The sequence below is a fragment of the Lithobates pipiens genome, unplaced genomic scaffold (genome assembly GCF_037356315.1).
Source record: "Lithobates pipiens isolate NorthernLeopardFrog02 unplaced genomic scaffold, aLitPip1_a1.2 Scaffold_19, whole genome shotgun sequence".
Classification (NCBI taxonomy): domain Eukaryota; kingdom Metazoa; phylum Chordata; class Amphibia; order Anura; family Ranidae; genus Lithobates; species Lithobates pipiens.
In genome coordinates this window covers 242,656,375-242,679,674 of record NW_027507764.1, presented here as the reverse complement: position 1 = coordinate 242,679,674, position 23,300 = coordinate 242,656,375, and the positions used below count along the sequence as shown (strand labels likewise).

The 23,300-nt window shown below is 43.4% G+C and overlaps 1 protein-coding gene across 9 annotated transcripts in view; it reads left to right on the top strand.

The window, feature by feature from the left end:
* Positions 1-23,300, top strand: part of CTNND2 (catenin delta 2) — a 918,973-nt gene that overhangs the window by 717,713 nt on the left and 177,960 nt on the right. For all 9 annotated transcript variants that reach the window (XM_077491861.1, XM_077491860.1, XM_077491866.1 and 6 more), the window contains exon 18: positions 14,219-14,429. In XM_077491861.1, coding sequence (XP_077347987.1) covers positions 14,219-14,429 — 211 coding nt within the window. The remainder of the gene's footprint in view (positions 1-14,218; positions 14,430-23,300) is intronic.

Below are 23,300 nucleotides of genomic sequence, written 5' to 3'. Positions count from 1 at the left end.
GATACATATCTATGCACAGCCTCCATCATCTGTGTCTCATCCATTTTTATGCTCATGTCTTTTTCCCATTTTACTATAGCTGGAATGCGTTCTTGCTTCTCTAGTTCTAAGAGGATTTCATATACTCTTGATATACAGTGTTTTACAGTTACTTTAGAATTACAGAGTTTTTCCATTGGTGTTAATGTATTCTCATCCCTTATGGGTTTTGGAATAGAATTAACAAAATGCTGAATCTGGAGATATTCCCATTGTTTTAGGTTTTGCCATTTGTGCTTCTTTATTATTTCTTGTTTTGACATTAATACCCCTCTACAAGTGATATCTTTTAATTGTGTATTTTTCATTGATTTACCCAATTGTGTTCCTCTTCCTGGGATAAAAAAATCTGTGCCTTCCAGTGAGATCAATGGGGAATTATATATCCAATTATTTCTACGGTGTAGTGCATCCCATACTTTAAATGTCAATAACGTGATTTCGTGAGCCTTATTTCTAACTATTCTAAATTTTGGCGGGATCCAAATAGTTTTTTTTAATTGTGTGCCTATAAGTGATTCTTCAATTTTTACCCATCTCTTTGTTGTGCTAACATTAGCCCATTCCACCAATCTCGCCAAAGTGATTGCGAGGTAATATCTATAGATGTCTGGTAAAGCCATCCCTCCGCTTTTTTTTTTTAAATTAATATATTTTAATTTATTCTGGATTTTTTATTTTTCCATATAAATTCTAAAAAAAAAAGTGTTTTTATTACTTGAAAAAAACTATTTGGGATATTTATTGGAAGCATTTGTAGTTTGTAGGTAATTTTTGGCAAAACCACCATTTTCAGCATGTTAATTCTACCTGTCCATGAAATTGGTCCCTTATTTATTTTCCTTAATACTGTTTTAATTTCATTTACTAATGGAATATAATTAGCCTGATATAATTCCTGAACCGTTTTAGTTATTTTTATGCCTAAATATGTTATTTCTTTTTTTTCCCATGTGAAGGGGAATTCCTGCTGTAACATCTTTTCTTCTTTATTGTCTATCCCTATATTCAATATCACTGTTTTTATAGGATTTATTTTAAAATTTGAGAGAGTACCATATTCCTTTATTTCTTTTATTAAACTAGGTAAGGACAGACGTGGGTTTGTTATATATAGGAGTATGTCGTCCGCATATGCCGCGACTTTATGGTTTTCTCCGCACATCTCCACCCCTCTTATATTCACATTCTCTCGGATCTTTGCCAATAGTGGCTCCAAAGCGATAACATACAAAAGGGGCGAGAGTGGGCATCCTTGTCTTGTCCCATTTAGCATTTCAAAGGCGGACGACATACTCCCATTTATTCCTATTCTCGCTGTTGGTTGTGTATATAAATTGTTTATCCATTTCAACATCTTTGGACCAAAACCTATTTTCCGTAGAGTAGCTGTTATAAAGGACCAGTCTATTCTATCGAATGCTTTCTCGGCATCGATCGATACTAATACCATTGGAGGCTTATTTTCCTTATCTCTACCTATAAGTAACAAAGTTCTAAGGCTATTATCTCGCCCTTCTCTCCCTGGGACGAATCCTACCTGATCCCCATTAATTATTTCCGGCATCAATTTTTTTACTCTTGTTGCTACTACCTTCGCATATAGTTTTGTATCTACATTTAACAGCGCTATAGGCCGGTAGTTAGAGCAAATGGATTTATCTTTATCTGGTTTTGGTATAACTACTATATTCGCCAATAGCGACTCTTTCCTCATACTCTCTTCCTCTCCCAGATTATTCCAGTATTTACATAATTCTGGGACCAATTGGTGCCGGAATTTCTTATAGTATCTAACTGTAAAGCCGTCTGGGCCTGGGCTTTTCCCATTCGGTGATTCCCTTATTGCTTTATATATTTCCTCTGGGGTAATAGGCTCGTCCATATACTTGGCCATTTCTTCCATTATTGTAGGTAGATCTATTTCTCTTAGGTACTCTAGGATTTTTGTTTTCCTGTTCTCCTTCTGTTCTTCTGTCTCCGTGCTTCTAATTGAATATAGGGCTCTGTAATATGTTTTAAAAGCCTGTGCTATCTCAGTTGTTTTAAATTTCAGCTCCCCAAGTTTGTCTTTTATCTTTTCTATGTAGTTTGAAGCTTTTTTTTCCCGCGCAAGTCTTGCCAGATGTTTCCCTGTCTTGTTCCCCCACAAATATCTTTCTTTCGCTACATTTTTAAAGACAATTCTTCTCTCCTGTTCTATCATCTCATTTATTTGGGCACGCTTTTGTATAATCTCCTTATATGTCTTTTTTCCTAGTTGTCTCTTATGTTTTTGTTCTAATTCCTGGAGTTCTTTTTTTAAGTTGTTCAGTCTCCTTACACTTTATTTATTTTTTTCCAGCACCTATGGAGATTAATTTGCCTCGAATTAGGGCTTTATGCGCTTCCCAAAGGGTTGCTTTAGAGATTTCTGATGTACCGTTTATTTTAAAATATTGTTCTATTTCTATTTTAATGATATTCTCAATTTCCTCGTTCTCAATCAGGGCCTCATTGAGTCTCCAAGAGCCTTTCCTATATTCCATTTCGCCCTGTCTAATTTTAATTATCACCGGAGCGTGGTCCGATAGTGTAATGCTTCCTATCTGTGTTTTTATTACATTTTCAAGTATTTCATGTTCTAATAATATGTGGTCCAATCTCGCATACGTGTTATGTACTGTGGAATAATACGTGTAGTCTTTTACCCCCGGATTACTAATTCTCCATGCATCTACTTACTGATGTGTATGTAATTTTCTTTTTAATATTCTGTGTTGTTTAATTTCTTGGGGGAGAGCGTTTGATGTACTGTCTGCTACGGGATTCATGGTGAAGTTTAAGTCTCCCGCCAATATCACCTGACCTTCTTTATAGTTCTCTAACATATTCAAAATCCCATTCAGATATTTTTTTGGAGCCTTATTGGGACTATAAATATTAACTATTGTATATTTCTTTTTTAGCATAATCCCTTTTAAAAATAAATACCTCCCCTCTGGGTCTACCTTCATCGCCTCTAAAGACCAGCTGACGTTATTTGCTATTCCAATAGCTACCCCCTTAGAGCCCCTTATTGGGGAATCTGCATAATACCATATTGGGAACCTTCTTGTATTCAACCGGATATTGGAGTCCAGGGGTATATGTGTCTCCTGTAAAAAAACAATATCCGCCGAATATCCCTCCAATTCTTTCATGATATTATACCTCTTTTTGGGAGAGATCATTCCTCTTACATTATATGTTACTATCCTAAGTTCTTCCATCCGATAAATCTATAATCAGTTTCCTTTCATTTAATGGATTCGGACCAACAACCTTTCCCACCCTTGATACCCTCCCCCCACCCTGCCCCCTTTTTCGATGTATTTTTGACTCCCTGGTCTGGGACATCTTATTCGGAGCCACCTTACTCCGTTTATCCCTAAGTCCTAGGGTGGAATTCTGTTTGGCCACGTCGCCAATCATCGCGCCTAATATTTGCGAGATGACTACCCGACATGCCAGGTGGACCCTCCCCTCCCCCTACTACCTCTCCTCGACCCCCCGAAAACGGGGGAGCGGGAGGGAGAGAGGGACAGGGGCAGGAGGGAAGAACGGCCCCAGCCAGGGGACCCGGCCAGAGTAGTCTTTACTCACCTCTAGCCCTCGCCCCTTATCCCCGTCCCCTCGGAATATCAAATTTTTTACAGAATTCTGTCATGTCTTCGACATATCTCAATCTTGCTATCCGACCATTTTTCCTGCCTATTAGGCACGCTGGAAAACCCCAATTATATTGTACACCATTCTCCACAAGCACCCCCAGTAATGGTTTTAGTTCTCTTCTTCTCCTCAGGGTATCTGGGGACAAGTCCTGGTACATCTGTATGATCTTTCCTTCATATTCTATTGGAGCCTTTAGCCTAATATTCCTCCAAATTTGATATTTATCTTCTTCGTTTTGAAAACGCACTATTATATCCCGTGGAATGTCCCGTGGCAAGTCCTTTGGTTTCCTTAATCTGTAAGCTTTTTCAATACTTATTGAGTTAGTTGTTGTTTCTTTATTCAACAGAGGATTGCATATCTTATTTATTACAACTGTTAGATCTTCTCGCTGGAAGGAATCCGGGACTCCTCGTATTCTTAGGTTCTTTCTTCTGTCCCTATTTTCCTGTTCCTCCACTTTATATGCTTGTTCTTGATGTGCTTTTTTTAATGATGATATTTCTACTTCTAAGTTCTTTATTGTATTTGCGTCTTTTTCCGTTTTTTTTCGATAATTTCTACTCGTTCCAAAATATGGGCAAGATTCTTATGTAGTTTTCCCATTTCCATTTTTATAGAGTTTTCCAGCGCAACAAACATAGAACTTATTTCTTTTTTTGTGGGCATAGATGAGGGGTTTTCATATTGGGTTGAGTAAGTCTGTGTACCTTCTGTTTCATACTCTATCTCTATTAGTTGTTCTGTCTCTCCCTCTGGCAATCCTTCCTGGTCCCTTGAGGTATTATTTTGTTTTTATTTTCTTATCCCTGTCCCTTTTTTCCTTTTCCTTTTTTTCTTGTGTAACCTACTTATTCATTGACCCAGGGCTAAACTCCGTCGGGGAGATTTAGGAGTGGTTCCTGATTTCGGTGTCTTGCCCTTCATTTAGCCACACACTTCTTATTTAAGGCAATAGACGTTTTATTCTAAGGTATTATGAGGAGGTATTCCCGGATTATTGTCTCAATATTTATATATTCTCTATAAGTATTGGTCTCTGGGTACTGATTTTAATCGCCCACTATGGAGATCTCTCCCTTTTTATTTTACTTTCCCTTTTTCTCTTTTTCCCCTCTTTTTTTTTTTTTCTTTTTTACTATACTGTAGAAGTCAGTGAACAGGGGTAGATGCAGCCAAACACAAAATATTCAACCTCAATAATCACTGTACACCATCTCCATACAGACTTATAAAAGTCAACTCAAAAAAAAAACTCATCAATCAAAATAAGTCAGTAGAGACCAAGGGAACAAAGAATAAGTCCAGTATGCCGCAGGAAAAAAAAACAAAAAAAAAAAACCTCCTTCGTTTTTCCTTTTTTTTGGGAAAGTGTCTTTATTTGTGGTGAGCGGGTAATCGCTGTCCGCAGGCTCCCTCCTTTCCCTTTTCCTTCCTTCCTTCCACTGCTTTAGTGTTTTGTGGTATCCTTTATTGCTGCGAATCACCTCAGTATATTCCTGCCACGAATATCGCATGAGGTACCACACTATACAGTTTTAAACCACACTATATCTCTCCAGGATTTAAGTTTGATATTTAAAGAATAACGTTTTTGTTTTCCGTTAAATCACAATGTCTTATCTGCGGAGCTAGCCTCTGCCGCTTTTCACCACCGCCTTTATGCTATCGCTGGCTTGGAGGGGCCTCTAGCAGTTACTTTTCCAGATCTATCCAGTCTTTTCAAACAAATAAAATTTTTATAAAAGAAGTCCACATACCAGCTCCAGCAGATTTCCGTCGGGATCGCCCTCCAGGCTTCCTCCAGCGAGTCTTTCACTGCACTGACATCAGTGCTACACTAGAGGCTTCAGCGTCTCAGTATATCAGATCTGGATCTCCCAACATACAGTCACCACCTCCGGCGCTTCTTCCCATACCAGCAGAGGACGAGACGCCGCTGCAATCACGGGGGAACCGCGCCCTCACCCGAGCGTCTCCTCCGCTTCTCCGAGGCTCAGGCTCCAGCTGAGCGGCGATCACATCAGCCGCACAAGTCTTTCCAGGTACCCAGAGGAATGGGGTTTTCAGCGGCTCACAGGGGGAGCATCAGCGGAGGGAGGGGGAGAGAGGGAAGGGCAACCCCATACACGCCAAGGCCGGCTTCAAGCGTAGCAGGACAGGCAGGTTACTGCCATGGGAGGAGAGCTGATCCAGACCTGAACATGTTAGGTCTGTACGCTGTGCCGCACGAGACTCCTCCCCCACATCTGTTGCATAATGTTTCTGACAAGCTGCACCAGTTCAACAGGGCTAAAAGTGCTTTGTTGCAGATTTTTGTTTGTATTCATTGTCCGGTGCATCTCACTGCAGTGTCCAACAATATTCAGCCAGCATTGATGGATTCTAGTTGCCCTGATACCATTTTTCCATTGTGGCAATGTCCTGTGAAACTTTCATCGAATTCGCCACTGATTTCCCCTAGATGTTTGGGGTAAGAAGTCCAGATGTGAAAGCAGAAAATTTATCTTCAGCAACATGTTGCATTTCATGGTCTTGTATGCTGTAAGGAGTTTGTCAACCAGCTGAATGTAGTTTGGTGCTCTGTAGTTGCCAAGAAAGTTCTCAACACATCTCAACACCAACAGGTGGTTTTCTCTGGCCCTACTAACAAATCTTTGAACCACTTGTCATTGATGATGTATCTGATCTGTGGGTCAATAAAATGCCCTCTTTTATTTTGACGTCAGTTGTTTTTTGAAACATCTGTCTTCATATTCATATTCCTTGTTCATCATTTTCACAAAATGTTTCATTCAGTTAGAGATTTATGCAAAGCAGAGGCAAAAATATCTTTGTTGAGTCAACGGGGGGTTCATACAGTATGCCACATTTTTCTGATAAAGGAGTAAATTTTTTCCAGAGTGGTCATTTTATTTTTAATGTTATGCGACTTTCCTGCACAGCTGTCTCATTTGTGAATTCTTGCATACAGTTCCTTGCATACGATACATACTGTATATATATTTACAACAGAACTTGGTATAATTGAGCTGAATTACAAGCATTATGGCCACTATGTTTAGCTCTCCACTGTTATTCCAGTTGTACATAGTGTACTGGATGTGCTTCAACAACATGTTTTCCTATGTTTCTTTCATGTGTACAGCATAGTCAACAAATATGGTCATGTTCAGAACTCAAAGCTTTGGACAAACTGCTGATGTCTGTGCAGAAAACAAGGTTGTCAACCTAGAGTATGCTGTCCAGTTCTGGGCACCAGTTCTCAGGAAGGATGTACTGGAAATGGAGCGAGTACAAAAAAGGGAAACAAGCTAATAAAGGGTCCGGAGAATATTAGTTATGAGGAAAGGTTGCGAGCACTGAACTTATTCTCTCTGGAGAAGAGATGCTTGAGAGGGGATATGATTTCAATATACAAATACCATACTGGTGACCCCACAATAGGGATAAAACTTTTTTGCAGAAGGGAGTTTAACAAGACTCGTGGCCACTCATTAAAATGAGAAGAAAAGAGGTTTAACCTTAAACTATATAGAGGGTTCTTTACTGTAAGAGCGGAAAGTATGTGGAATTCCCTTCCACAGGCAGTGGTCTCAGCGGGGGGCATTGATAGTTTCAAGAAATTATTAGATAAGCACCTGAATGACCGCAACATACAGGGATAAATAATGTGACATATAATCACACACATAGGTTGGACTTGATGGACTTGTGTCTTTTTTCAACCTCACCTACTATGTAACTATATGTTACTATGTAACCTGTGCAAAGAAATTTGTTAGAGGAATTCCCAGTATGGATAATTTATACTTATAAAAGTAGTAGTGCAGTGCTAAGAACAATGACTAGCACACAATAAAATATAAATGTTCATACAGAAGTTCATATAAAGCAGGGCAAACAGGTTCCCAAATGGTGTCCACTCGTGTTTATATATGCATTCATGCAGGTGAAAACGTGCAGAGCCTCCACCACAGGTAGTGCTAACAGTTCACCTTATAATATGGACTCCTGACTTAACATATGGGTCAAATGCGCTTCGGGTCAGACAATCAACAAGGGCAGCAGTTGCATATATAGATCTGATGATCAGATTCTCCTCAATATAAACACCAAAGCTCCAATTGGCATGGTACATACAATAAAAAGAGATATATAGTGCTCTCTGCATAGAACTGTTTATTTAAAAAATCTGAAGTAAAAACTTACAAACATAGCACTATAACCCAGTGGCAGGTTTGCGAGCATTCATATTAACTCAGTGATGGTTGTGGGTGACGTCACGTGGTTCCTTCCGTTACGTACATGTTACATCCCTAGGAGCGGGACTTCATCAGCGCATACGGAATCACATGTTACACCCGCCTATTTATGTTCTCGACCAGTGCGCTTTGGATGTCAGAGGCTTCCACATGCAATCAATTACTATGGAAACGATGCATGCTTCCGGATGGCCAGGAAGACACTTTCTTTGTTTACGTGTTGCTTTAGAAACCCCTCACTCTCTCAGCGCATCCAGGAAGTCTCCCTATGTATCAAATAGGCATTTAAAACAGATAACAAAATATACACCTATTATATAAAAGGCAAATAAAAATAGAGAAAACTTGGAAAAGTTTCTAAACATGCCCCAGTAGAAGTGCAACATATTAAATTGAAAACTATAATATGTATAATATTAAAACATTTAAATAAACATGCTTGCCCATCCGCGGCCACCCTGATAGATGTACAGTATATACAAAACATAAATATATACAATACATAAAAGAATACACTAACGATCAAAAATGAAACAATTTAAGTCAAATTCGACATTCAAGCCTTTAGGAACCGATACTTTGGTTTCATATATCCATTATGATTCTCTATAGCTGAGCGGTCTGATAATATCCCGCCCCCCCCCTCCAGTTTTTCTTAACCCTTTCAATACCCCATAATTGTAAATCCCTCGGGTCCATATTATGACAAAGCCTGAAGTGTTTGGATACATTATGGATTTTTAACCCTTTTTTGATATTGTTTACATGCTTGCCTATGTGGACATGCAGGGGTCTAGAGGTCCTCCTTACATATTGTAGACCACATTTGCACTCTAACATGTAAACAACGCCAACCATAGAACATGTGATGAGATCATGGATGCAATACTTTTCTGTTAGTTGCCTGAGCTGTAAAATCTTCGAATGCCTGTAGGCAGTACAATGACCACAGGCATGGAAAACTGACAGGAAAGAAAACAGCCTTTTTTCTGACTGTATAGGCGGATCAACAACCCCTGGGGCTAAATGATCATGCAGAGAAGGGGCCTTTCTATATATGAACTGCGGTTGTGTGGGTAGCACCTGACCCAATACCCAGGACACTGTTTCAGTATGGACCAATTTTTTTGTATTTTTATTTCAAACTCTTTATGCTGAACATTGTAATCTAATAATATTTTAAAATTGGTATTATCTGTTTGTTCCCTATTTTTATTAGCTACTAATGTCTGTCAAACCATCATTCTTACTCGTTCTATCTCTCCGTCAAGAGTCATTTTGTCATACCCCTGCTGCTGAAATCTATTTGACAAGACCTAGGATTGAGCTAAATAGTCACCTTCAAGAGTGCAATTACACCTCAGTCTTATAAATTGCCCTCTCTGGATATTGTATAACCACTGGCGATGGTGGCAGTTTTCCAGGGGTATATATGGATTGCAATTGGTGGGTTTAAAATAATTACACATCCTAAAGTTGTCACCATCCTTAATAATCTCCAGGTCCAAAAAGACCATCCGATCTTTGTAACATTCCACATTATTGAAATATTTTTGGTATTATTCAATTTCTGCATAAATAACTCTAAATTGGACATATCTCCTTCCCAGATCATAATGAGAACGTCAATGAACCTTCTGTAACACACAAATTCAGAGGGGCGATTCCTGAAAACCGATTCCTCCCCTCAGTGGGCCATGAAAAGATTGGCCACACTGGGAGCAAACCGAGCCCCCATAGCCAACCCCCTGGTCTTTAAATAGAACTGCTTGTTGTACCAGAAATAATCCCGGAATAAACAGAGGTGCAGACTTTTCAGGAAAAATGTCCTATGTCTCCTAGAGAGATCAGAGGAAGAGCCCACTGTACTGATGCTGTGGCATCCTCATGGCCAGTGATGGTATATAAGGAGCTGACATCCACTGTAATCTGTATACTGGACGAAGAACACAGGATTCCAAAATTTGCATAATGTGCTTTGTGTCCTTTAAAAAAGCATCAGTTTTGACAACCAACGGTTGGAGGAAAGAATCAATGTACTGGCTCAACCTGGCAGTTACCGAATCAATCCCATTCCCAATAGGTCTACCCGGTGGGTCGACACAATCTTTGTGAATTTGTAACAGAAAATAAATAATTGGGGTCCTACAAAACAAAGGATCTAGATATTCTGCCTCCTTGTTGAGGATACCTTTGTTTTTACCTCCTTCTTTCAAGGTATGTAGTTAATCTTTATATTGGAACATGGGGTCTTTATTTAATAATTTACTCAACAATTTACACATTTCATTTTGAAAATAGGATTTACTGAAGACAACCAATCCCCCTCCTTTATCAGTAGGTCGTATGATTTATTTCTGCTTCTCCAAAGATTCCACACCTACTCTAATGTATCAGGGATCAGCTACTTTCCTTACTTTAAGACCTTTCAGGTCCTTAAAAAACATGTTTTTAAAAACCTCAAAATATTTGTTATCTACATTGGTAGGGTTAAAGGTAGATTTATTGCAAAGGTTAGAATCCACACCTCCATCAGTGGTTGGTTTCCTGTTAATGGGATTCGAAAGAAAGTACTTTTTGATATTTAAAGTCCTAACATACTTTTGTATGTTGACATGTGTCAGAATTTTGTTGAGATTTTGTGTCGGGGCAAACTTAAAGAGTGATTCCACCTACAAAAAAAATATTAAAAGCCAGCAGCTATAAATACTACAGCTGCTGACTTTTAATAAATGGACACTCACCTGTCCCGGGTTCCAGCGATGCCGGCAGCCGAGGCTGATCGATCGCTCGGCCCTCGGCTGCTGCCGCCACCATTCTAGGTGAGGGAATCAGGAGGTGAAGCGAATCGGCTTCACTTCCCGGTTCCCTACTGCGCATGCACGAGTCGCGCAGCGCAATAGGAATTGTCCGCGCTGTCTCTGAGACCCGTGTGTGTCCCAGCAGACCACGGGAGTCTATGCCCGGAAGTGGGTGTAAATACCTGTCTTTGATGGGTATCTCCACCCCCCTCCCCCCTGAAAGGTGCCAATTGTGACACCGGAAGGGGGGAGGGTTCCGATCAGCGGAGGTTCCACTTTAGGGTGGAATCCCGCTTTAAGTTCTCTATCTAGAAAACAGAATCTCATCATCATTTAATGCGATACCACTTAAGTTATAAATCCCAGTTCCTAGTGGGGTTTTGGTCTTTTGTAATTGCCTACCCCCTCTCCTTCCTCTCAATCTTTTCTATTTCTCTGCTGCCCATTTTCTGTGGGCAGATGCTGTGGTGTGTCCCTCCACCAGCCTCCTGGGTTCGGATGATAAGGTTGACGGGCCCTCCCTGGTCCACTCTAGAACTCTAAAAAAATCCCCCCCTTCATAAGAGGAGTGATTTTGCAGGGGTTGGGGCATATCTGTTATTTGTGGACACCTGTCACCCTTGTGAATTTTGTGATCTTCCAATATTGAATTTGTTGGTAGCAGGTCCAGTTGCCGGGTAAGCCTTTTCTTTCCCCTAATCTGGTTCTGGCCTGTCCAGGGGCAAGGGCAGATAGGTAAGACTTTGCTTTCACGTTGTATTATTGTCTCCTTTATTGAATAGTTAAATGAATTGTTATTTTATTATGACTTTGTATAATTATATATCGATGAATAATTGATGTATTTTTAGATGTAGGTAATTTCCTGAAGAAGCTGAGAAGCGAAACTAGTCGAAATACCTCACCTTCCCTTAAGAAATTGTGATATATATCTGAATTTGTAATGTTTTTTATTTTAATAAATTATATTTTTATGTAATATTGTTTTTTTTCATTTTGATGTAACAAATCTACGTGCCCCGCAATAGTCCCCCAGCTCACATCTTGTCGACATCTCTGATTGGAGACCAGAGATCTCGATTAAACTTTCAACTTATCTAATTGGGATGAGGGTGCACATTGAAATTTGATTCATATATGTGAGGCCATCCAGTTGTTATTATACTGTGGCAGCTCGGCATGATCCCACAAACTGACGTAGCTGTCCGTCGGCTCCTTTAAGCGGTATAGCAGGCACGTGCGCGCGTTTCACTATGGGGGTGCCGACGATTGTGACTGGCGGCCGCGATGAAAGCCGGCAACGCACGATTGCTGGCATGAGAGGCAGAACAGGGACATGTGTGTGTAAACACACAAATTCCTGTTCTGTGAGGAGAGGAGATGCAAATCGTGAGTTCCTAATAGCTAGGAACCATGACCTGTCTTCTCCTATAGTCCCCCAGTGTTAACCCCTTCCCTGCCAGTGACATTTATACAGTAATCAGTGCAATTGTATAGCACTGATTGCTGTATAATTGTCAATCAACCCAAACGTGTCAAAAGCATCCCATGTGTCCACTGTAATATTGCAATCTCGATAAAAACTGCAGATCGCAGCCAGCTACTAGTAAAAAAAATTATAAAAATGCCCTAAATCTATCCCCTATATTGTAGACGCTATAACCTTTGCACAAACTAATCAATATACGCTTGTTGCGATTTTTATTACCAAAAATATGTAGAAGTATACATATTGGCCTAAACTGGGAAAAAATATGTATATTTAAAAAAAAAAAAATTGGGGATATTTATTATAGCAAAAAGTAAAAAGAGGTGATCAAATACCACCAAAAGAAAGCTCTATTTGTGGGAAAAAAAGGACGTCAATTTTGTTTGGGTACAGCATCGCATGATCGCACAATTGTCAGTTAAAGCAACGCAATGCCGTATCGCAAAAAATGGCCTGGTCATTGAGCAGCCGAATCTTCCGGGCTGAAGTGGTTACATTTTTTCATTTCTGATCATTAGTATATTCTTTTATATATTCTATATATTTATGTTTTGTGTATACATCTATCAAGATGGCCAAGCATATTTATTTAAATGTTTTAATAGTATACATATTATGAATTATAGTGTTCAATTTAATATGTTGCACTTATAATGGGGTGTGTTTAGAAAGTTTTCCAAGTTTTCTTTCTTTATACTCTTTTATATAATAAGTATACATTTTGTTATCTGTTTTAAATGCCTATTTGATGCATAGGGAGACTTCCTGGCTGTGCTGGGAGAGTGAGGGGTTTCTAAAGCAACAAGTAAACAAAGGAAGTGTTTTCCTGGCCATGCCGAAAGCAGGTATCATTTCTATAGTAAGGCTGCTTTCACACTGGGGCGAGAGCAGCGTCGGCGGTAAAGCGCCGCTATTTTTAGCGGCGCTTTACCGTCGTTTTAGCGGCGGTGTGCGGGCGCTAGCGGGGTGGTTTTAACCCCCGCTAGCGGCCGAAAAGGGGTTAAACCCGCCCGCAAAGCGCCGCTGCAGCGGCGCTTTGCCGGCGGTATTGCCGCGGTGTCCCATTGATTTCAATGGGTAGCAGCGGTATAGGAGCGGTGAATACACCGCTCCTTCACCGCTGCAAAGATGCGGCTGGCAGGACTTTTTTCACCGTCCTGCCAGCGCATCGCTCCAGTGTGAAAGCCCTCCGGCTTTCACACTGGAGTTAAAGGGGCCGGTTTTTTTCAGGCGTTACACAGGCGCTATTTATAGCGCTGTAACGCCTGAATACCGCCCCAGTGTGAAAGCAGCCTAATTGATTGCATGTGGAAGCCTCTGACATTCAAAGCGCACTGGCCGAGAACATAAATAGGCAGGTGTAAAACATGATTCTAGATGCGGCTGACGAAGCTTTGGAAGTAACGCGTATGGAATGGAAGGAATCATGTGACATCACCCGCGGCCATCACTCTGTTGTTTAATATGAACACTTGCATACCTGGCACTGGGTTATAGTGCTATGTTTGTATGTTTTTACTTCTGATTTTTTAAATAAACAGTTCTATGCAGAAAGCACTATATATCTCTTTATTACATGTACCATGTCAATTGGAGCTTCGGGGGTTCATATTGAGGAGAATTGGATCATCAGATTTATATATGTTCATGCTGCCCTTGTTTGTTGTCTGACCCAAGATGTACTGACTCTACCGATGGGGATTCTAAATGTTTTCCCTAATGGACTACCATTCTGGGAAGACATTTAGTGCAAGTACAGTCCAAACGTGCCCTCCAGTAAGTGGCAGTATGCTCATGGAATTTAAGAGTGTTGTATCCTTTTATGAAGATTTGAGAAAAGTATTTTTATGGTGTGTATGAAAAAAAATTTAATAATATCATGTGTTTAAAACTGTACTTTTAAAATATTGTTTTTTTTATCTCTAACTTAGGCAAATATGCCATGAGAGATTTGGTTCACCGTCTTCCTGGGGGGAACAACTGCAACACCCTTTCGAGCAAGGCTATGTCTGATGACACTGTCACTGCTATATGCTGCACCCTACATGAAGTTATAACTAAAAATATGGAAAATGCCAAAGCCTTACGAGATGCAGGAGGCATTGAAAAGCTTGTTGGAATTTCGAAGAGCAAAGGAGACAAGTATGCTAAATTGTGCTTTAACAATTTATTTTCTATACAGCACATTACATAGTACTTTGATGATCAAAAATGTTTGGTGGGTTTTCTATAAAAGACATGTAAATTCTTGGTTGGTATATAATGGGGTTGATTCACTAAAGACAAATACAACTGCAAGTGCATTTGTACTCTGTAAGGGAATTATTCCCATAGCTTAATGAATGAGGTAAAGCTCTGCTGACTTTGATCGTCTAATCATGTGAAAGTAAAAATGCAAAAGTGAATCTTCACCACATCCACTAAGATCTGGGAAAGAGTGCAACTTCACTTTGTAAGTAAGCAGTGTATTTGCCTTTTAACCACTTCAATACCTGGCACTTTTACCCCCTTCCCGCCCAGGCCAATTTTCAGCTTTCAGTGCTGTTACATTTTGAATGACAATTGTGTGGTCATGCAACAATGTACCCATATGAAATTGTTGTCATTTTTTTTTTTTTTTTACACAAACAGAGCTGTCTTTCAGTGATATTTATTCACTGCTGGGTTTTTTATTTTGTGCTAAAAAAATGAAAAAAACAAAAACTTTCTTTCTAACATTTTGCAAATAAATAATCCTTCTTCATAAATTTAGGCCAACATGTATACTGCCACATTTCTTTGGTGGAAATAACCCAAATCAGTGTATATTTTTTAGTCAGTAGGAAAGTTATGAGAGTCCACAAAATATGGTATATATATATATATATATATATATATATATATATATATATTATCTGAAAATCAGTCAATCCTGATGTACTGATATAATTTATTGAGGCCTGAAAATGCCAGGACAATACAAATATCCTCCAAAAGACCCCTTTTTGGAAAGTAGACGGTCGGAGGTATTTAGTAAGTGGCATGGAAAGTTTATTGAAGGTGTCATTTTTTGTCACTTTTTTTGGAAAATTAAGAAATTAAAAAAAAAAATGATTTCTCTTATATTCACAGACCGACACCGCTCCTCTCTGTAACTAGATGGGTTGTATAGCCTGCCATTAGGAGAAACTAGGCAAAATTGTTACACAATACACAGAACTGTAATCCCGCCCCGGGGGGTCGGGCCCCGTGCTGTCAACCCTCCTCCTGCTGCTAGCAACTTCAGTTTTTATTTTGCCTAGCAAGGAGAATGACCTAGGAAACCCTGCGGGTCTCTCGGTCCATATTTTTACTGCAGGTTTGCTGCTTTTTGCGCAAGATGAGAGATCCTGAGATCTTCTATCAACTGTCGGCTGGGTGACAGGCTAGTTAATGATATCCTTGTAGTCTCCCCAGTCCGGCCATCGAGTGCGAGCAGGCCGCAGCTACGGCTAGGCAGGCCACGACATACCTCGTGCTACAGAGGTGGTCGGTGAGCTTCAATGCTCCGGGGTATACATATGACTGGGCTACTGATGTCTGGATCACAGTATACCGAGGCCAACAGCTACCCTGTAACTGTGCAGGTGTAGGTCTGTGATGGAATGTCTCCTAGCTCTTCAGGACTGGTAAGTACGGCTCTCCCTGGTTCGGTGGGGGGGCAGCTGGGCATTCCCGGGGGGGTCAATTCGGGGCCACCTCACCTCCTTATCTTCTCTCCCAAGTCCCTATCACCCCTCCCTTCCCCCTCTGAGGGGGATGTCTGCATGCGCTGCGGGCGGTGTATGAATGTGTGTGGGGTCACTGTTTCTCACCTGTGGGGCCTCTGTGCGGTTGCTGGTCAGTCCTGGTCCAGGTCTGAGGGTCCCAAAAAAAAAAAGCAGCTTTTGTGGAGGTTGTCTCTTTTTGCTCTCTTCACCGCATGGTGCTGTTCCGGCGGCCATCTTGGATTTGGGAAAGCTATAGATTCCCCTGGGGAGCTTCAGCAGCCATTTTCCTTAGGATTCCTATTGATTACATTGGCGACCATTTTGTGAAAGCCTGAATGCTTTCTCCACCGCTGGCCTCTTGTGACAGCATGACATGTGCTTTCTCTTGTTACTTCCTGTATCCACTGTGTGTGTGGGATGGATGGTTCTGTGCTGAATACTGAAGCTGTTCTGCAGATCGTTGCACCACTGTTAGAGCTGCTGCTGCTGACACAGTTTTTTCTCCTCTCTGCATCTGGGAACCTCCTAGGGACAACAGGCACTATTCTTGGCATTCACAGAATGCCCCAGGGTGGTGAGTCTAGCGCTAAGTACCCCCCCACCCCACCACGCAGCGGCAGCAGGAGGGTGGGACCTTCACTGTCCTAAGTCCCCTTGCAGGTGGCAGACAGGATAGGGTCAGCATGGCTTCAGAAACTGGTGTTTCTTCCCCCGAAATCCAGACTATAGCAACCGGGTCACCTGCGGTTAGTGCGGTGCGCATGGACACCCTGACGGCATTCCTTGACTCTTATGCTGCTAAGATAGATGTGGCACGTGGCAGGGAAAGTGCACGTAAGAGGCCCCTACCCCCCCCCCCCCGTCCTCTGGGGAGAGCTCTGATGCTGACTCGGGCCTTGCTGAGGCTGGAGACCTCTGCTCTGACCTATCAGACGTGGCTGACCACGACCATTCGGACAGTGAGGATGATTCCCAGTCTGGGTCCGGGCGTGACAAGGCGCTTTTTTGGAGCACTTATCACACCTGTGCGTGACACCCTGAAGATTCAGGAGCCAGCGGATTCCTCTGCTGATGTTGACCTAAGGTGTTCCCGTATTTGACTTATTTTGACAAATTAATCTACGGGGAATGGGGTTGCCTGCAACGGACCTTTTCGGTCCTCAAAAACTTGGCAGTGCGTTACCCCTTTGAGGAAAGCCTTCAAAGCCAAAAAGTGGACCCCCAGTATCTAGGTTAAATAAAGTAGCCACGATTCCGGTTGAGGGGACTCCTGCATTCAAGGATCCCATGGACAGGAAGGCCGAAGCAGTGGTTCGTTCCTTGTTTAAGGTTGTGGGGTCAGCCGTGGGACCTTTACTGACATCCGCACTGGTGAGTGGGCAAAACTTTTGCACTGCGAATTGGGAGAGCAGCATGCCTCCCCTGTCTGCGTGGAGCTAGCAGACCAACTAGTGCATGGCCTTAAGTGCGTTTGTGACGCGGCCCTGGATACTCTCCCTCTGCTATCCAGGGCCTCAGTGTCAGCCGTGGTGCTGAGGCACCTTATTTGGCTGAAATGCTGGTCTGCTGACCAGGCATCCAAGAAAGCGCTGACGGATCTTCCCTTCCTTGGCGAACGGCTCTTTGGAGAATCGTTGGATGACATTATTTAAAACGCCATGGGTGGTACACTACTCCCACAGGCCAGGAAGGCTAAGGAGCCACGCCGCAGGCAAGGGCCCTCCTTTTCCGCTCACAAGCAGCTTTTTCGTCCGCCCGGTGCTTCGGCAAAACGACCCCAGCCCGACAGGACGTCCACGGACGGTCAGAAGTGTCCCTGGAACCGCAAGCCTAACAAGCCTGCAAACAAATGTGCTACCACATGAAGGTTTGCCCCCATCCGTGTCTCGCGTGGGGGGTCGCCTTCGGGAGTTTTCAGCCCGTTGGACCCCCCGGTTATCAGGCCAATGGGTCTGCGATCTGATTTCCGCAGGTTACAAGATATATCTCTCTTGGCCGCCAAACAGATTCTTCCCCTCCAGCATACCCACGTCCCCGGTTCACTGGGAGGCTCTGCTAGGGGCAGTAAGGGACTTGCTGAATCGGGGTGATGGTACCAGTTCCGGACTCGGATGCGCCCAGGGGTTCTACTCAAATCTGTTTGTGGTTCCCAAGAAGGAAGGGGTACGTCCAATCTTGGACTTAATAGCCCTCAATCACTTTGTAAAAGTGCAGAGGTTCAGAATGGAATCAGTTTGCTCAGTAGTCGCTGCACTCCATCAAGGGGACTCCCTGTCGTCTTTGGACATCCAGGATGCGTACCTGCACATACCCATATGCCTTCTGCATCAAAAATGTCTGCGTTTGGCAGTCGGGGAAGCCCATTACCAGTTTGTGGCTCTTCCCTTTGGCCTGGCATCAGCCCCCCGAGTTTTTACCAAAGTACTGGCTCCAGTATTGACGTGGGTTACCTAGACGATCTCCTCCTGAGAGCTTCTTCCGCCTCAGAATTAGAGGAGGATGTGGCAATCCCCATGCAGACTCTGCAAGAATTTGGGTGGCTGTTGAATCTAAAGAAGTCGTGGTTGTGCTGATCCAGCATCTGGAGTACCTGGGTTTACTATTGGATTCCAGGGAAGCGAGGGTCTTTCTCCCCTCAGCCAAATTGCAGACTCTCAGATCTGCGGTCAAACTACTGATGAACCGCAAGTGGTCATCACTCTGCTTTTGCATGCGAGTGCTGGGGCTCATGGTAGCCTCTTTCGAGGCAGTACCTTATGCCCAGTTCCACGCCAGAGTCCTGCAGAAGGAGATCTTGACAAAATGGGAAAAATCTCCGTTATCCCTGGATCGGCAGTTCCAGGTGAGCCAGCCAGTCAGGGACTCCCTGATCTGGTAGTTGAGGTCCCCGGTGATTCCGGCCGGAAAAACGTTCCTTCCTCTAAAATGGACAGTGGTCACTACGGACGCCAGTCTGACCGGCTGGGGTGGAGTGATGGGGATTCAGTCGGCTCAGGGCCTCTGGTCGACGGAAGAATCCAAGTTGCCAATCAACCTGCTTGAATTGAGAGCGATCAGGCTGTGCCTCCACACGTGGTCGACGTGTCTTCAAGGGCATCCGACCAGGATACAGTCAGACAACGCCACGGCTGTGGCATACATAAATCACCAAGGGGGAACAAGAAGTTCCGCCGCTGCTCGGGAGGTCACTCACATACTTCGGTGGGCAGAGAGACGCGTTCCGGCCCTGTCAGCCATTTACATCCCGGGGGTGGAAAATTGGCAGGTGGACTATCTGAGTCGACAGATACTGGATCCAGGAGAATGGGCATTGCATCTGGAGGTATATTTCTCTTATATTCACCGACCGACACAGATCCTCTTTTACCCATTGGGTTGTTATGCCCTATTACTAGGCGTTACTAGGCATTAGTTGTAATACAACGCTCCAAACTCTTAGTTCCGCCCAGGGGGCGGTCCCTTGGGCAACAACCCTCCAGCCTACCATGCAGCCATCAGTTTTATTTTGCCTAGTAAAGGAGAAGGACCTAGGAACCCTTCAGGCCCATCGGTCCATGCTTTTTTATGCAGAAGCATGACTTTTTGCGCAAGATGAATGATCCTGTGATCTACTATCAACAGCCGGCTGGCTGACAGGCTGGATACCCTTATCCTTGTAGTCTCCCTAGTCTGGCCATCACGCATGTGCAGGCTGCAGCTACGCGCTTGGCAGGCCACGATGAAACCTCAGCTCCAGAGGTGGTCTGTGAGCTTTTATGCTCCGGGGCATACATAAGAGAATTCAGGATCCAGTCAGACAACGCCACGGCTGTGGCATACGTCAATCACCAAGGGAGAACAAGAAGCTCAGCCGCTGCACGGGAGGTCACTTACATACTTCGGTGGGCAGAGCAACACGTACTGGCCCTTTCGGCCATTTACATTCTGTGAGTGGAGAACTGGCAGCGGACTATCTGAGTCGCCAGATGCTGGACCCAGGAGAATGGGCATTGCATCTGGAGATATTCGGGTTACTGTGCCTGAAGTGGGGCACACCAGATGTGGATCTTCTGGCCTCTCGTCTCAATTGGAAGGTGCCAAGATTTGTGTACAGGAAAATAGATCCATGGGCAGACGCGTCAGACAGGCTGGTGGCTCCATGGGATCAGTACCAGTTGATCTATGCCTTTCCCCCACTGAAACTGTTACCACGTCTGCTTCGCAGGGTGGAAGCCGAGGGGATCCCAGTAATACTGGTTGGCCCAGATTGGCCTCAGCATCCTTGGTACACAGACCTAGTGCATCTGGTGGCAGACGCTCCCTGTCTCAAGGTCCAATTCTCCATCCTGCTTTACCATCACTGGCTTTAATGCCATGGCTATTGAGAGCCAGGTGTTGAGGAACCGGGGTCTGTTAGACTCGGTGATCCCAACTATGTTAAGAACACGAAAATCTTCTTCCCGGAAGATATGCCATCGTACCTGGAAGGCCTACATCTCCATGTGTGAGGAGAAAGGATGGCATCTGCGCTTCTTTTCTATATCCAGGATCCTGCTGTTTCTTCAGCAAAGAGTAGACCAGAAATTGGTGTTAAGCACCATTAAGGGGCAAATTTCAGCCTTGGCTGTCTTTTTTTCAGTGACCCCTGGCGTCTCACTCATTAGTGAGTACATTCGTTCAGGGGGTGCGACATGTAGTCCCTCCGGGGTGTCCACCGATACCCCCTTGGGATTTGAACCTGGTGTTATTGACGCTTCAAAAACCGCCGTTTGAAAATATCAGGGAGATTCCCCTGTTGACTCTGTCCCAGAAAGTGGTCTTTCTAGTGGCCATCACATCGGCCAGGAGGGTTTCGGAACTGGCGACCTTGTCTTGCAAGTCGCCTTATCTGGTTAGCCACAAGTATTCTGCAGCTTTCATTTGTTTTTGAAAATGAAGAAAAAAAATGTATTTTTTTTTCTTATTCACCATACCTCTCAGCAAATAGCTTGGGGTGTCTACTTTCCATGGCCTCCAAAACTGTGATAGGCAGTGAGGCGTGAAATCAAAAATTTACACCGTTAGAAAGCCGGAAGGTGGTGCTTGGTTTTCAGGGTCCCGTATGTGGCTAGGCTCCCAAAAAATCCCACACATGTGGTATCCCCGTACTCAGGAGAAGCTGCAGAATGTATTTTGGGGGGTAATTTCACATATGCCCATGGCCTGTTTGAGCAATATATCATTTAATGACAACTTCATGGACTCGACATGCCTCTCAGCAAATAGCTTGGGGTGTCTACTTTCCAAAATGGGGTCATTTGGGGGAGTTTTGAACTGTCCTGGCATTTTATGCACAACATTTAGAAGCTTATGTCACACATCCTCCACTCTTCTAACCACTTGAAGACAAAGCCCTTTCTGACACTTTTTGTTTACATGAAAATATATTTATTTTTTTGCAAGAAAATTACTTTGAACCCCCAAACATTATATATTTTTCAAACACATTTTTGGGGAAAAAACACACTTTTTTTAGATTTGAATGCACTAAAACACACTATATTGCCCAAATGTTTGATGAAATAAAAAACATGATCTCAAGCCGAGTACATGGATACCAAACACTACATGCTTTAAAATTGTGCACAAACGTACAGTGGCGACAAGCTACATACATTTTTAAAAGCCTTTAAAAGCCTTTACAGGTTACCACTTTAGGTTTACGGAGGAGGTCTACTGCTAAAATTACTGCCTTCAATCTGAACTTTGCGGTGATACCTCACATGCATGATACAATTCCTGTTTACATTTGACGCCCCACTGACGCTTGTGTTTGCCTTTGCGCGAGAGCAGGGGGGGACAAGGGTGCTTTTTATTTATTTATTTATTTTATTTTATTTTTTTGCTTTTTTATCTTGTTTTTAAACTGTTCCTTTTATTTATTTATTTATTTATTTTTCAGTTTTATTGTTACCGTATATACTCGAGTATAGGCCGACCCGAATATAAGCCGAGGCCCCCAATTTACCCCCAAAAAAACTGGCAAACTTATTGACTCGTGTATAAGCCGAGGGTGAGACATGCCTGTCCATCCCTGTGTGTGTGTCCGTCCATCCCTGTGTGTCCGTCCGTCCCTGTGTGTCCGTCCATCCCTGTGTGTCCGTCCATCCATCCCTGTGTGTGTCCATCCATCCATCCATCCATCCCTGTGTGTGTGTGTCTCCATCCATCCATCCATCCATCCCTGTGTGTGTGTGTCTCCATCCATCCATCCATCCATCCCTGTGTGTGTGTGTCTCCATCCATCCATCCATCCATCCCTGTGTGTGTGTGTCTCCATCCATCCATCCATCCCTGTGTGTGTGTGTATCCATCCATCCATCCATCCATCCCTGTGTGTGTGTGTCTCCATCCATCCATCCATCCCTGTGTGTGTGTGTATCCATCCATCCGTGTGTGTGTGTGTGTGTGTGTGTGTGTGTGTGTGTGTGTGTGTGTGTGTGTGTGTGTGTGTCCAGCCTACCTGTGTCCCGAGCCTTTGTCCCGAGCCTCCGTCCCGTGTCGTGCCTTGCCTTCGTCCCGTCCCGTCCCGTCCCGTCCCGTGCCGTGCCTTGCCTTGCCTCCGTCCCGTGCCCTCTTCGTCGGCGGCCATTGTAAAATTCAAAAGCCGCGCCTCCTCCTTCGCCTGTGATAGGCGGAACACTGAATTTCCCAGCAGCCTGTGTTCCGCCTATCACAGACGTCGTATCATCCTCGTCCGTAGTACGAGGATGATACGACGTCCGTGATAGGCGGAACACAGGCTGCTGGGAAATTCAGTGTTCCGCCTATCACAGGCGAAGGCGGAGCCGGAGGCGCGGCTTTTGAATCAGAATGGCCGCTGTCTGTCTGCTCGACACGCTGATCGAGCGGGCAGACAGCGATGACTCGAGTATAAGCCGAGGGGGGCACTTTCAGCCTCAAAAAAGAGGCTGAAAATCTCGGCTTATACTCGAGTATATACGGTATCTCAGGGAATGTAAATATCTCCTATGATTGCAATAGGTAGTGACAGGTACTCTTTTTTTGAAAAAAATGGGGTCTGTTAGACCCTAGATCTCTCCTCTGCCCTCAAAGCATCTGACCACACCAAGATCGGTGTGATAAAATGCTTTCCCAATTTCCCAATGGAGCTTTTTACATCCGGCAAAATCTTAAGTCATTAAATGCTTGTAGCTTCTGATTTCTTAGGCCATAGAGATGATTGGAGCCATTCTGGTCTTTGATCGGCTCTATGGTCAGCTGGCGGAACCACCGGCTGCATTCTCAGGTCCTTGTTGGGACAGGA